Below are 16,620 nucleotides of genomic sequence, written 5' to 3'. Positions count from 1 at the left end.
TCTATGGCATTAAGCCTTTATCCGAGACACTTCATCGCATGCGAGACACTTTCAAGGAGGACTCAATGAACGTTACTGGTGATATGATTAAAAAGCGCCGCTGGCAGCTGCGGTGTTTATATTTGAAGTGCGGAAGCAGCCTGTGCGCATGATGAAGCCACTGGATCGAAGCTGGTGACAGGTGTTTGTGCAATGATGAAGCGAAGACATGCTATGTAGTTTAGCTTGAATAAAATAAAAGTAAATCGCACGTACTACCCACGCATAGCATAAAAAGCAATCGCAAAAACTATAAACGCTAAAAACGATATGACAATAGGATAAAAATAAAATAATTGACAAGGATTAAAATATATCCACTTGAATTGAGTCGAAGGCAAAGTAACACTCGCGGGCCGTTACTGCCTGGATGCTAACTTCCACGGAGTGCAGAGAAGATCATGCGGTCTCACAGCCCTTGCACACGACAGTATCCTCACTGTCACTCGGACGAAAACTTTTCATTAGAGCATGGTAGCCGCCGATAAACTGGAACTAAAGCGTCATCCCTTCTCTGCGTAAACCGCCTGGCTGGGTGCTTGCTGAATACCGACCGGTATTGAGCAGCAGTTTTCTCTTGCTGCAAGGCCTTAGCATACTCAAAAGTCTCACAATGAAGCTCTGACGTGCGAGGCAATTTTCTCTCGGAATGGAAAACAAAGAGCCGAAGCCCAAATCCCATCACGGTTCTCAAACCATAGTTGAGGGCCCCATCAACATAGTGCACGTCTACGATGTCGCATCCATCGAGACGTCGTCGAACACAGCGCCATTGCGAGAGAGTCACCAGGGACGCTTTCCACAGATGGTAGCCGCCCCCACTCGCACACGAACGCTTCTCTGTACAAGTTGACCGTTATCGCGCAATCTTCGTTCATGTTTCACGTCTTCGTGGGCGGGGTCACGATGACGGTGAGGGCGAAGACGGCGAGGTTGGCGCACCAACCTGCGCCACCGCGGTTTTATTGCCCGGTCTCACCCGCGGCGGCTGTGCAGGACAGGCGAGGTCACGACGCCTGAGCATCTTCATCCTCCGGGAGACGGCCTCCAGCAGGCGCGTCTTCCAGTGGTAGACCTTGGTGTCGCGCACCGAGGTGGCGTTGACGCAGTCGTTGCCACCGAACTCGCACACCCGGTAGTGGTGCAGAAAGGCGACGCTCGACGCCACGTTGACGGTCGTTTTGCCAGCCAGGAACTCCCAGACGAAGTGGTTGCCCACTTCCACCACGCTCTCGGGATCCATGATGCACTTGGAGCGCTGGCGGTGTGCGTGCAGGTGAAGCTTACGCAGGGTTTTGCGAAGGGTCACCAGCGGTAGCTTGTCACCGGCGGCCACTGGGTCGTCTGGCCACTGGAGGTAGAAGAAGGCGTTCCGAAAAGAGTAGGCGCCCGCTCGACCACTCTGCAGCGAAGGGATGGTACATTTCAGAATAGTGAGAACTTTCTGAAGGCTGAGTTGGTGCTTTCTTAATTTGCTAGGAGCGGGAAGTACACAAAAATCGGAAAACAAATTTCTGGCCCCAGGAAAACTTTAGACGCAACAATTCAAAATATCATTGACTGAACTCCGCCATAGCAAAATGAATTACTTGGTATTTAATGTCAACAGCCCCGCTTAAGCAGTACTATCCGGAATAGGTGTCTGTATGATAGACAAATGGCAAGAATTACCTCCTGTGATGGTGTGTGGGTGCCAGCCTCTCTTTTGTCTACAAACACCGTTTAAATTTTGCGTTTTCAAGCCTACTACCACTTGTACTATTTCCTGTTAAGCTTGTCACATTTAACTTTCCATTTGTTTCTATCTTTTGATTCCATCGCAATTCGTTGAAAACGTTTGCGCTTTCCTGTCAAAAGCACAACATTGTCTTAGGTACCTGGATAGAAGAATCAAGGCTGTATTCTGAAAGTTGAGAATGTTAGACTGCATGGTATACTCTCTGTAACATTGGAAAGCAAGAGCCTGCTTCACACTTGAAATGCAATTCGTTATATAATGAGCAAAAACACTTCTTGCAAGAGATCTCTAGCCAAAGCATCAAAGACACGCACAACCTTGATGCTCTCGGTTGCTAGCATTGGTCAATCCATACACCCTCTGATTATTTCCACCTGTTAACTATGTGTTGCGCTTTTTCAGCATCGGCCAAGCTTTAACAAAATTATGATCTTAACTGATGACGTCACATTAATGACGTACTTCATGATGAGGTCACCTTGTGACGTCATTATGACGTATGTTTATGTTACACTTTATTTGCCTGCGTTTTGGCGCTCGTGGTGCCCTGCAGCGAGGCACGTTAGGTGCTCGCCTTAGATAGCTTCGGATTTCGAAAAAGAAGAGGTACTATCGGTTGTTTGGTACGTACCGTACGCCGTAGGTCAATTCAGCGCGCACGCGTGTCGGCTGTGCATCAGCCCACGTCAAAAGCGACTCTCACCTTGTTCCGGTCCTGGAGCCTCCTGATCATTGTGGGTATGGTAATGTTCCCAGAGGGCACAATGAACTCGTCCAGGTCAATCATGGCCACCCACCGGAAGCGGTACATGACGCGGTACAGGCAGTCGTTGAGCGCCGCGAACAGGGCCTCGGTGCGGATCTCCCGCTGGGAGGCGATGGGCAGCTCCCACGGGAGCACGGTGGCCAGGTTCTCACTCGCGTACCGCTCCAGCAGGCAGCCCACGTCCGGACCCACGGTGTGGTTGTAGAAGATGAAGTGAGACGCACCCAGGGCCACGTTCAGCTCAATGAATTCAGCAAACTGCAGAACCTGTGCCAGGACACGACACGAGTTGTGATAGCGGCCATGGTTGCGCGAAGTGTGGCCTCCGCTATCATGCGGCGTCTGAAATCCGATCACGGATACCAGTGTTGTACGGAACGCTGTTCGAAGAAACGACGTTCCGGGAACCATGTTCTGGGAGGAACGGAGGAACTCCACCGTTCCATTCAGAAGATATAACGGTAACGCATTACATCTTTGACGGCGGGAACGTTCCACCGGGAACGCAACTGGTAAAGATCCTGCGGCATGAGTTCCAAGTGGACTCGACAGATTGAGAAGCAAGCTTTTCGCAAGGCGCAGAACCTCAACTTGGGTGAGCACATGGATTACGTCTGCAACGCCAAGCAGCCGCTGTCAACGACGACGCTGCAATATAGCGATGAAAACGACCCCGTAACTCTCGCTGCCATGCACAAATCAAGGGAATCAGCAGATCAACCCGAAAAGCAATACGCAGCTTTGCTGCAGTGTCCGCTGGTTCTACGGATGCACGGCGTCTAAGGGCACACCTTGCTACTGAGCAGTGTAAACGCCACTGTGTCTTCAGCGTGTCCCACACCTCCAGACCGGATCCCAAAAGAGAGGAGCGCAAGATTTAAATGAACTGGAGCATGAATGTGCGTCGTGCAGAATGTGGATGTTAAGACGCCAAGGTCTCACTGATGATGAAAAGGGAAAGCAAGCCTCGAGTGTCAATGGTCGGTGGTCCGATATGTAAACAGGGAATGATGGTAATGTTACTACATCGGAGCTTGATACGTAACAAGCTAGCGCGTCAGGCACCTAGAAACGATCGAACCGACTAGACAATGTGCTACGCCGCCAAGTCCAGGCGTACTGTGGTCCATGCACTAGTCTGTACATATATATCGAAGAGAGGTGATGACAATCATGAATATGCGATACAAGACGACAGATACAGGCTGGTCACGTATCATGGCATATTGGCACATTATAAGCGACAACGAGAAGAATATCCGCCACCACACAAACAGATAGACAGATCTCAAGAAACAGATTGATGAAGAGTGCAAAGCAGAACCTTTTCAAATCAAGTACACCTGAACAGAGTAAATTCCAGACAATACCCACAAACAAGTTGTACCCTCTGTAAGCACGAACACGCAGATATGGCATATATTCTATGGCAATGCACACAGGTCACTGTAATAGACCGAGAGGACAATATAAAACCGGACCTTCTCGAGGAGCGTTGGCTAAGTGCGCTGATTAGCTCAAATCTGTACGACCAACTGTGGGCAATCCAGCAGGCCCGGACAGTGGTAGAAAGGCTACGCCTCACCGCCCAAAACGTCGGGGTGGCACGAGCCCGGGCCGGTAACCCTGCAGGGCCGCTTTTTTATTTTTTAATAGAGTTTTTCCTGTCCGCTCAAAGAGAAATGTTGGACCAGACGACGCAGCTCCCGCGCGTTCCAATCAGAGCGACCCCATCCTGGACCCTGCACGTCAGCTAGCGTGTACAGACCTTTTTAAAAACGCCTCCCTGGGCGCCGCCATAGTCCTCTTTGGGCGGTGCAAATTGGCATCTCCCCTCAAAAATACATTGACAAGGCGGTACATGACGCCTTGTCAATGCGTTCGTACTCCCGCGCGCAGCCCATCATGGCGGTGTTTTTTTCCCTCTGTGAAAAGGTGAATAATACACAATTAAAATTTCCAGTAAGTATAACAAGGCGATCGTCTAGAAAATACACGTCCAGGTCACGGGAAAAACCATTGGACATCACTGTTTGAGCTGGCCCATAAATACACAAAACGCACAGTTTGACGAATGATAGCATCATAGAAAACGTGATCATTCCGTATAAAAGAGCGTGGCTAAAAATAATTATAACTACACTGAAGCGATATGTCACGAAAGAAAAAATTTGCAGATCCCACGTAGAGTGGGAATCGATGATATTCGAATCACGAATAGAAATGTTGATACGTCACTTTAAAATCAACACAACGTTACGAGGTGGAGGTAAATGTTGCCGTACATGACTTCCACGTCATGGTTATCATGCTTACATACAAAATCAGTTATCATACAAAATGTAGTGTATATTAAGCTAGCGAAATGGCCGCGAGCACGCCAGGAGCATGGTACGTTGTCATGTTCTTACATGGCACGCGTGTCAGCATTATAATGTTTGCACCAGAGATATATTTTGTCATTCATTGACGTCTCGTAACACCACATTTGGTATATGTGGAGCTATCAAAATGGGCACGAGCGCATCATGACGGGCCCGATATACTCTGATGTAGCGTTGACGCGCGCGCACGCTGAGCGCAGCGACGCTACGTTAGCAAAACGCGAGATTTCTATGACGCCAGGTGCGACCTGTGCGACCAGCGTCCGTCGGCGCGGCCCGACGGCAACTGGCGCGAAATGCGACATGCTGCATTTCGCGCCGATGCGTTACCCAGACAACACTGCGTCTCCCTCTTTTCGTGACGGAGGGACATCGGACGCGCTGAAATGCGCATGTGTCAAAGCAATGCAGCGTGGCGCGCGCCTGCAATTTATGGAAGGGCTGGCACCTGGCGTCGCAACACCGAAACCGCGTCACGTCGAAATGTATTGGCGACTTGACTGTGGCATGTAGTCATGTTCTCACATAACACACATCTTATGATTATTATGTTTGCACCAGTGCCATTCCGTGCCTACCGGTTGTACCCTCGCGATCTCCGACGACAGCGTAGCGCTGGCTTACTGGGCTCGCCCGACGCCATCTCCTGACGCCGACAAGAGCTCTCGTCGAGTGGCGCCCCGTCCTCCGACTCCTGCGACTGTTTCCATCTTTCCCACCTCCTCTTTACTTCTATCGCTCGTTGTCCCTGCGCCTCGCTCTCTCCTTCCTCTCTCCATATATAACTTTTAATCATAACCTTTTCATCTCTCCTTTCCCCCATCTCTTGTGAGCTACTGTTGAGGTGTCGCACCTGATGCAGACAGTTACGGGTCTCACTTTTCTCTTCTTTTCCCTTTAAGAACCTCATAAGAACGCCGGCGCGACGGGACGAAATGAACGCCGTCGAGCACGCGCACCGCGTCACGTCGAAATGTAATGGCGCCTTGACTGTGGTATGTAGCCATGTTCTCATATGAGACGCATCTCATGAATATCATGTTTGCACCAGTCACATACCTTCGTCCTCCATTGGCGTCACGTAATACGAAGCTAGCGAAATGGCCGCGAGCGCATCATGAGTGTGGCATGTTGTCATGTTGTTACATGACACGCATGTCCTGATTTTCAAGTAAGGGTCTGTCGCTTGTGTTCGCCATGCAATCATGCCATACCATATTAGTTTTGCAACATATCATGTGAACGAAACCACCGCCAAAAGCTGCAGGACCATTAAATGTAAATGATGACATTCATGACATACAGGTCATGATTTTGATGTTATGACAGGGGAAATATGTTCTTTATGCAATCTTGTTATGCAATACCAAGTTTAGTATCAATACCATTATCGAAACGGCCTGGAGAGCCAAAAGTCGTAGGCAGAGAGACAGATCTATCTATCTTTCTATATCTACATCTCTCTATATCCATACGTATCTCTCTCTATATCCATACGCATATCTATCTATCTATCTATCTATCTATCTATCTATCTATCTATCTATCTATCTATCTATCTATCTATCTATCTATCTATCTATCTATCTATCTATCTATCTATCTATCTATCTATCTATCTATCTATCTATCTATCTATCTATCTATCTATCTATCTATCTATCTATCTATCTATCTATCTATCTATCTATCTATCTATCTATCTATCTATCTATCTATCTATCTATCTATCTATCTATCTATCTATCTATCTATCTATCTATCTATCTAAATAGATAAATATAATAAATAGATAAATACAAAGATAAATACATAAATAATTAAAAAATTGATAAATAGATACATAAATAAATAGATAAATAGATACATAATGAATAGATAAATACATGGATAAATAAATAAATAGACAAATACATAGAGAAATAGATAGATAAATAGAAAAATAGATAGATAAATAGACAGATACATAGATAAATAGATAAATACACAGATAAGTAGATAAATACATAGATAAATAGATAAATAGAAAAATACATAAATAGATAGATAAATGGATAAATACATACATAAATAGATAGTGACTGACCTGGTCGTGTTTTTCGATTCGGTACCCCGAGGATCTGTCCGGGAACTGGAGTGCACACACTACACAGCACGTGAATTTGTTTTAATTTTATATCTCACTATCTCTATCCTCTTTCCGACCCTTTTGCCCACCCCTGTACAGGGTAGGAAACCAGTTTTAGGTTAACCTTCCTGTCTCCCTTTTGTTTATTTATTTTTCTCTCTCTCAACCCTCTAGAAGAGGGTCGAGGTTTTTTCGGTTGCTTGGACTCGGCGCGGCTATCCTGGGTGCCGTCCGAGCTGGTTCCAGACTTGTGAGCACGCTTGACATCTCACGGGGCTTGCATTTCCCCGTCACATCCGTATAGGCTAGGAGAGTCCGATGCTACTGTCGACTCCAAGGTTGAAGCTGCTATCTGACGAATAAGATAGTAGGGCAGCAGCTTCAACGTTGTCGCCACCTCCAACGACCTTGATCCCGGATTGCTTGTCAAAACGCGTCAATAAAGAGCTCCCATGGCGTCTTGCTACTTGTTCAAGGAAGTCGCTAGCCAGGCTTTCGAAACAAGTCAATGCGCTTTGCTCATTCGGTTTCGATTCTGTTCCTGGCGAAACACCAGCGCCCGTAGACCTCGTAACGTCGGCGTCTACTGAGCACTCAGCTGCTAGATTTAGCAATGAGTCCGGTTCGACGGTGTCTACAAGCGTTTCTTTCTCAACTTGGGCCGATGTCAAACATGGCACGGTATGTTTGCCTCAGACAGACACGAGGTCAACCGCGGTGGCTTTTGTTATCGGCGATATTGTCAAACATCGCTTGCTCGGGTTAGTCAAGCCGCACACTTCTTCGTCGTTTAATGTAGCTTTCAGAATCGAGCTCTGGCGTTCTTGTACAGCTCCGGGTTCTCGTTTATCTGTTGCCGTTGGTGACATGGACGGTAGGGCAGGAAATGTGCCCGCAGCAGCATCTGAATATGAAAGAAGCACAGGGCAGACGGTGGTAGGGTGGCCATCTCCACAACGTCGGCAGGGGTCGTCGCAACCTTCGCTTTCGGGTCCGTGTAAATCACAGCAACCACAGAATGGTGCTGTGCACTGTGCTCGATAATGACCACTAAAGCCACACTGACGACAAACCCGTTGCAGACCGTGGTAGTTGAAGGTCACACGATGACCAGAAACGCTAAGATAGTTGGGGACGGAATTTGTGGGACTCATTTCTATTCGGACAAAGCGTGTGCCCGTGAGAACTCCGCGTCTTGCGCTCATGAAGCCAGTGGTCATAGTCAATACCTTGCCGTATGGGGAAAAAGCCTGGATGAGTACCTCGTTCGAGACGAAGGCTGCTTACGTAAGAACAGGCAGGCGACGTTAGTTACCTGCGGGCTGACAGGAACGACAGGAATACGCTCGCTACCGATGGTCAGGTAGCCAGCGTCGACGATGAAAGTCATGGAAGCCATGCTCTTGGCAGTTACTTTGAAGGAAGTTGATGCTCTCATGTGCTGAACGCAGTGTACCTCTGAGAGGACAACTTTTGAGAGGCCGTCGTGTCGACGAGTCTCCGTACTAGTCCCCGCAGGGACAACAACGTCGAAGGCCTGTGCCTTCGAAGGCATCCACGACGTTGAAGGCGCCATGGCAAGACGAGGTACACGAGGAAAGTCAACGGGGCACATACACTTTGGCACATCTATGTGCCACGACAAACATCACTATGTGTTTAGAAAAATTGGTTAACGATTTAGAGTACTTGGTACCCTACTATGGGAGAGCTGAAAGCCGTCCCGTTAGTGTTAGTGCCAATGCGCCACATCACTATGTTGATGATTAAGAGAAGCTAAACAATACCCCAAATGACACCAAGTGATGCCCCTATTGGCCAACCTTACCCGCAGCGCCCACCAATATGGCTCAAGTTCCAGCGTTCATACTTGTGCGATTGTCGATTAAAAGCAATTATTGCACATATCGGAGGCACCATAACAACACGTCAATATTTTGTACGTGTGTCTTTATACTGGAGAAGGCACACATTAGTAATTCTAAGGACCGCAGCGTTAATCACGCTGCGCTGACAGTGGAGCGCGATACTCAAAAAGGCAAGTGTTCCCAACGCTTTTCTGAGACATGGGGGCGGCACCTGCCTGTCGCTTTGCGTTGTACACCTTATCGCCTCCGAGACAGGTGCGCATCTTCCTCGTAGGCACGCACGCCTTCCTTTGTTTCCGAAAATAACTGCCAGATAGCGCTCTTGTCTAACGTGCCTCGATGCGCTCGTTCACCTTCGCTGCATGGATCGAGACTCTCTAACAATACAATTCACCGATTCTCTCGCGCAGAACATTAAATAAATGTTTTGTTCATTCTCTCCACACGGAAGACTATCGTGTTTTGACGACATTTGCAGTGAAACATGGATGTACAGGGTAATTTTTTATCCGGCGGCCGTGGCAGTGGTTTTTCAAACTGGAGCACCAGACTACACAGCGCAGCGAATAAAAAACGAATTAGTGTGGTGTCGCCAGACAAAACGAAACGCGCTGAGTGCGTCCGAGTGAGCTCAGGCCGGGAAAATTTTGGTGAGTGCGTCCGATTGAGTCCAGAGCGCAGGGATATACTTCTTGTGAGAGTTTGCGTAAAGAACATAAACTTTATTTGTCGAATCCAGAGTTCTGTTTTTTTGCCAAGCTATCAGCGCACATGTACTATAAGCAACAAACATTTGCGGAACCCGAAGTGTTCGATAAAGCTAAATTGCTACTGCTCTCTGGGAATGTAATTCTGAAATAAGTGTTCCGTGCTGCACTTGGCATTCCCACCTATGCAGTCACCATCTTGGTTACAAGCATTCAGCACTTATATAGCAGAAATTCGCATTGTTGTGGATCCAACGTTCCGCAAACTTTTGCTGTTGATAGTACCTTGTACTCGCGGTAGATGGGCTTGACGGAGCACGTACCTTGTTGTACTCGTAGTGGATGGGCTTGACGCAGATGGCGAGTTCACGGTCCTCGGGCAGCCGGTTGTCATAGTCCTCGTCCTTGCGGTGGACGGCCATCAGGTTGCGCGGCATGCTGCGGTCGTTGAGGCGCTGCACGGCCACCCACAGGGGCACCTCCCCGGTCACGCCGGCCGGTAGAGGGCAGAGCAAGAAAAAGGCGCTGTAGCGGAGGTTCCAGTTCTCACGGATCAGCTTGTTGGAGGCGAGCACGGTGGCCGACTGGAAGGCGCCGTCATCCTCGCCGCCCACCACGCGCCAGAACAGGCGGCACACGACGCGGTCCGTCAGCCGCGTTCGCGCCGCCGCGATCACCCGGACCATGCGCACCCGGCGCGCGTCCAGGTAGGCCGAGAAGACGTAGAAGCGGTCATTGGTTCGCCGCACCCGCTGCCAGCGGTCGCCCCGGGTCTCGGCGAGCTCCACGAGCGTGCTCATGTTGACGTCGCCCGGGAGGTCGCCGCCGTCGGAGCCGCCACTCGGGAACAGGTTGGAGTCTCCGCGGTGGCTGTCGTCCACAGACTACGAGAGAATGGACAGTGAGAAAGTGGGGCACCATTTTTTCTTACAGCCTCTGTTCAGGTGGATAGAACTCGTTCCTCGCTTAACGAAAAGGCCCCTCTAGGGGCGGGTGGAGAGTGGTTCTAGTTCACTTGTTTCCTCCGTACACACGCGAGCGAAAGCATACAGACCATTACCGTCCGTAAGCGTTTACCACCTGCGCCGACTGGTGTCGAGCAGTTGGATGGCGAGAGAGTAACGGAATTCGCCAGATTTCTCTGGTGAATTCTGACAAAGAATGGCTCGTGACAGGAGGACGCAGAGGGTAACTTTGGCACGCGCTCACGTGGTTCTTTTGCTCACTAGTGTTTGATTGATCCATATATGGTGCTTAACGTCCCAAAACGTAGAAGGCTGCAGTTTTTCTTACTAGTAAATACTTCGCCTTTAAAAAAACGTGAACAGATCCGCACTGTAGAGTGAGGTATTCGTCTACGGAAAGAACGATCCGAGTACTTATTAAAGAATGCATAGGTTTTCCAAATGATAGTTGGCAATAATAGTTTCTAGCATATTTTGACAATTTTAACTGCAACGAAGCAGCGCTGTTTAGTGCAGATTTTGTGGTCACATCAAAAGGGTTACGCCATCCTTGGCATTTCGGCTAAGCATGCGTGACTGTCACAGCTCCCTTTCGAACGCCTACTATGTTTGCCTGATATCCCACAATAGAGTAGAAGAATAGTGGTATGAAAATAAATATCGAAGTCATTTCTGAAACTTCTTCAAGCTCCCGGCGTGTTTCAACAAAGTGATGAATTACATAAACTAAACGGCAGCGTTGTATTCCATGAGGAGGCATTCACCTGAAAAAGGCTGTCTAGGATGCCTGGTTCCAGAGGGTCGAGCCCCCTGTTGGGCGCGTCCGACACGAGCTGCGTGAGGAACAGGCATCCGAACAGCAGCAGGAACACCAGCACCATGTACACTGACAGGAAGCGGCGGTCCACCGCCCGACGGCTGCTACTGGCGTACGAACCGGCACCCACGCCACCTCGATGCCTGCACGAGGGGCGTGTGGGACACCCTCGTATACATTTCGCATTGAATTCTGGCCCTTTGCTGGCCAAAAGTGATACAAGATTATTTCACGCGTGAATCCGAATTATTTCGACCAATCATTGTTCACTGGGCAATATCTTAGTACGCATGCTAATATAAATGCAGGGGCGTACTGAACTTCATTACCACTGAAATGCGGCCTTCCTGGCCGGGAATGTAACCTCGGCATTGTGCTTAACAGTGAGACTCGGTACGGCAACACAGCGAGCGCATATTACAGCGGTCTAAACCCCGCATGATGCACACTCCCTGCATCAGCAATCCCATAAGATCTTCAATTAGCTCATGCGCAAATTCCAACAGACCGTTGTGAGCCTATACTGATGGGGCATGGGACACAACTGGGTCTCTTCCATATTGCATGTTCACATAGTTACATTGGACACAGAAGTGTCCAATGCATAAGGCTTCCGAGAAACCTCAATTCTTTAATGACCTGAGACCAAAGACCCGCATTGGAGGTCTCTCCCTGCAGTAGTCCTTGTGACCTGCAGACGTTCACTCGCAATCGCTCTTGTTCGCTTGAACAATAGACTGTGGTCGCTAGTGAATATCATCCATTGTAATCGCAGAAGGTCCTCCAGAAATGAAACAACTAAGTGATTGCTGAAATTCTGCAGAATAACAGGCTTGAACGAGCTGCTGTAGACTCGTGACGACGCCACATACAGCACAAGACTGCTGCCCTGCTTTGTGGGGTATTATGTGTGGGTGTGCTCATCATGGTTCAACTCTTTATTCTTATTTATGTATCCTCCATTCTCTTTTCCTGTGTAGAGTAGCATACCGGTTAGGCAAATCGGCTTCCTGTTTTTGCTTTCGTTTGTTTTCCATCCAACGGAATATGAGACCCTCCGTACAACAGAGACTTTATTCGCACTTGCCGTAAAACTCTTGCTTAGGAGTTTTGTCGCTAGCTGTTTACACTGAATTTATTGCGTAATACTATAAGCGATTGCGTGGTATGTTCATCTCGGATATATAATGCAAGTCGTGCGCACGCAGTAGTTCATTTGCTATTCACACTAGCTTCCTTTAGGCATCCACGTTGCCACAGAGATCGGAAAGCACTGTTTCAGCTAACGTGGTTGCTTGGGCGAGTTGGTACGACATGATTCACATAAAAAAAACAGCGCCAATAACGAGAGACTAGAAAAAGAAGGAGACAGACAGCGGCACTGAAAGTGCCGCTGTGCCGCTGTCTGTCTCCAGTGCCGCTGTCTGTCTGTCTGTCTGTCGCTGTCTGTCTGTCAGTGCCGCTGTCTGTCTCCTTCTTTTTCTAGTCTCTCGTTATTGGCGCTGTTTTTTTATGTGAATCACTGTTTCAGAATACGCCTATATTTTTGACGAACTCAAAAACCAGGGCTAACACAGACATAACACAAACTCAAACGCCGGGCAATACCAAACTTTGAGAAATATGAAACTCTCAGCAACAGTAAACCTTCGGTGAGTACGGTTATCAATAAGTCAGACATTGGAGAAATCAAACTCCAGAAAATCCAACTTGTATCAAGCTTATTCCTACTTCAACAAGATCGAGTCAGCTAATGCTATTTTGTATTCTTTGACAGGATCAGACAGTATGAACTGACGTTGAGTAGTTTTTATTTTTACTTCTCATAACCTTCCTTTTACCTCGGGCAGTAAAAGCTAGGGTAATAAAACTGCACTGCGCTAATACAAAGACAGTTTTGAAAGAGTAGTTCATCCCAGAGGTCGCGCTCTTCTCGGATGCACTGACAGATTTCGGTAGGCTTCAAAAGGCTTAGAGTCGAGCTACTGAAGTTTTCCTTTTTCTGCGTGTCCGTGTTGCGTTCTTTTGTCCATGTTCACTTGCGCTACCCTTCTAAGAGTGCCTTTTCCGTTTCAAGGAACAATCGAGTAGCAGATGAAAACAGATCTGCACTTGTCTGGGCTGCGTTGAGACTATACGTGCTTTTGTGCAAGTTTCATAGTCAATGGCATTTTGCTTGCCACGCATGTATGTGTATGCGTATGTGCGCGCATGTGTGTCCTTCGCCTATACAGTAACGACGGTGACAGGAAAAAATAAAAATAAATAATTAAGGTGTCCAACGACGAGGTATGTCAAGAGGCGTAAATGGTTCCATGTGCATCGCCGACGTCAAGCCCTCGGGCATCGCCAAGACTGTCAGCGCGGAAGGCGTGCTGCAGTTTCATCAAGGACGAAAGGCTGCGCAATATAAACGTCAGAGGGACAAGCGGGCGTCGACGTTGATGGCTCGCGAGGTTATTGGAAAACTCGTATACCACGGCGACCGACGCGTCCAGAACATGTGGTACTACTGGAAGCAAGATTACCTTGCAAATATTTGAGCCTCGTTTCAAAGCGCCACTCCCGTTTCCTTAGTTAACCTTGTATTCTGCTTCGCAGGATGGGCTGCCAAAGTCAGGCATGGACCCTGCTTTGAGACATGTCGTGAAAGGTTTCGTTGAGTAAGGCTGAGTTGTAAATCCTGAAAGCGAAAGCTGCAAAGTGAAGAAATAATTGAGACGGCGAGACATGGCACTTTGTGAATGTTCTTCTTTTTCGGTGAATTTCTCGCCCTATTTTAATTTCTAGAGTGTCTGTAAACAATACATATAAGGTATATAGGTGCGAGTGAACCCTACACGATAAGAATATGAATATATTTCATGCGGCACTGCACTTTGTACAAAATATTAGCCCAACATGTCAGCACAAGTGGATGCGAAGTTCAGTTTGACAGCACATGTTTGTTTATAAACACAAAGATAAGCATACAATGATTATCGTTGAAGCTGTAAGCATAGCGCGGGACAACTCAACTAAGATCGTGAGCATACCGTCAATAGCTCAGTCCGATAAGAAACTTGCGTTTTTTTTTTTTGACAGTGTCAGGTGCCATGTATAAGCGTTAAGAAAGCGCTGTAAGGCAAAATGGGCTTTGGTAAGGTGTAGCTAACATACAGCTTTTATTGGTTTGAATATGTTTGGTTTGTGGTGTGCTCTTATCGCATGCCCTTACGAAACCTTCATCTGTCAGTGTATACTTGTCACAGCTTTCCGATTAAACTGTCAGTTGGCAGTAAGCGCTTGTCCGTGTTTTGGATAGTCTTTGTCTATTTTATGCGCCCGTATTTTAAGCAATCATGAACCACGAAATCGCCCAATTAGCCATCCTGACTGCTCTATCAGCGCACGTATGGTTTCTTTCTCGCTGCGCCCTTCCTATGAAAGCTATCTCCTTCTGGTCACTTATTTATTAACAAAACGCGTGTAATGCCAAGCAGTTGTTTTCGCTTTTCGATTACACGCTTCTATCTACCCTTGCGCAGTCGCAAACGTAGAAAATGGTGAAATCAGTCTATTGCGCACAATTGTCATGCGAGAAGAGGCAGAATGGGCGCGCAATTGCATGCATGCCTGGACTGGTTCATATATACGCGAGATGTCTGTCGAGATTTGTCACCTATAAGTGCACCATTCACAACAAATATCTCGCGTATATCGGCCAGTTAAGAGCCTATTTTATTTTGACGTCATGTGAACCAACAGCCGACGTCACCAATTGTTCTGCAAGGCCCGAAAACGCCGGGAGATTATAACGCGCTCGTTCACCATATTTTCAAAGGTTGCTGAGGTGCCCTTTAAAGGCAGCTCTACGTCACCATAAAAAACAATAAATAATATATGAACAATTATTGCACATTGTTTGTAGCTTTGGGACGGGAAGTGCTTCTTTTCACTGCAATGATGGTGTGACCTTTTCTTAGCGCCAAAGCATTTGACCAAACCCGAGTACAGCGTTCAGTATTCTATGACCTGACAATGGGAGCCGGTGTGGCAGTATCGCAGCTGAGGACGTCACCTGTGATATTGTCCGGTTGCCCAGTATGCAACGTTATTTAGTTTATTTGATGTGAGAATGGTAGACTGTGCTTGTCAGTTTAACATATACGGGAAGTTTAAGGCGCGAATACGACATGGACGAAGAAAGAAATTGACGCTCCATGTGTATTGTCTCCTTCATCCGTGAGCTATTCGCGCCTTCAACTTCACGTCAGTTTATTCGCTTACATTGCCATAGTAGGACCATAATCTGCTAATTTTAGGGTTGACATAACTTGCAGTATAAAGGTTGAGGGCTATTTTAAGCTTTGGCAGAATAATTTCTTTGGACCTACATGCTTTACACCCCACAGACATTTGGATTGTCTATAATTGGGTTAGTGTACAGGAAAAAGGTTATCTAAAGCACTACAATTAACACAACCTAAGTTTACACGGTTATCGATACCACTCTGTCAAATAGCCAGTAAACATTTCTGTAGATTTGACAGCCAATCACGTTCTCACATTTCCGTGGCATCAACTGCGTTATCCGTTTGGCATACGGACCATCTTGGCCAAAGATAGTACTTCACATAAGAACAATGAACGTTCAATTGGCATTAAACCTAGTGAATATATCAACAACGAAGAAAAAACATCTAAGCCGCTAGCAGAATCCGTCTAGCACGGCTCTGTTAACGGTGAAGGGCAGATGCATGACGATTTCGTTAGTGGTGCTTTTATTCCACTCAATTCTTAGCTCGGTACCGAGTGTATTGGTGGGGTATGAAAATTCGCAGTTTTATAGTGGCGTACGCAAAGCTTTGCGTTAGCGTTTGTCACTGAACAAATGTCATACGCTAACCTCTTAGGTACTGAAGATAATTATCTGGGGTTTTACGTTCCAAAACCACGATATTATGAAAGACGCTGCAGGGGAGGGTTCCGGAAATTACGACCATCGGGCGCTTTTTAACGTGGGCTGACATCGCACATTACACAGACAATTAAATGTAATGCAAATGAGTGCGGATACCACCAGGTGGCGGAAGGCTTATGGAAAGAAAAAATAGATTACGACCTGTTCGTGACACGATGCCGCGAACATATCGTCCACGCGGATTTCTTTTCGGCGCAGTCGCTCTATATACCAAGAGCCACTGCCCCGGAAAGCCGTTGGTCCCG

General features: G+C 47.5%; 1 protein-coding gene across 1 annotated transcript in view; it reads right to left on the bottom strand.

Annotated features, from left to right (window-relative positions):
- Positions 1 to 531: 531 nt before the first annotated feature.
- LOC119179900 (uncharacterized) overlaps positions 532 to 16,620 on the bottom strand; it is a 127,589-nt gene continuing 111,500 nt past the window's right edge. The window contains exons 3-6 of the mRNA XM_037431016.2: positions 11,360 to 11,555; positions 9,954 to 10,514; positions 2,481 to 2,810; positions 532 to 1,441 (exon numbers count right to left, since the gene is read on the bottom strand). Of these exons, the coding sequence (XP_037286913.2) occupies positions 941 to 1,441; positions 2,481 to 2,810; positions 9,954 to 10,514; positions 11,360 to 11,555 (1,588 nt within the window). The 3' untranslated portion in view covers positions 532 to 940. The remainder of the gene's footprint in view (positions 1,442 to 2,480; positions 2,811 to 9,953; positions 10,515 to 11,359; positions 11,556 to 16,620) is intronic.

This window comes from Rhipicephalus microplus, chromosome 7, assembly GCF_043290135.1.
Source record: "Rhipicephalus microplus isolate Deutch F79 chromosome 7, USDA_Rmic, whole genome shotgun sequence".
Taxonomy (NCBI): domain Eukaryota; kingdom Metazoa; phylum Arthropoda; class Arachnida; order Ixodida; family Ixodidae; genus Rhipicephalus; species Rhipicephalus microplus.
The sequence above is the reverse complement of the archived record's forward strand: the minus strand, read 5'-3'. Positions and strand labels throughout refer to the sequence as shown.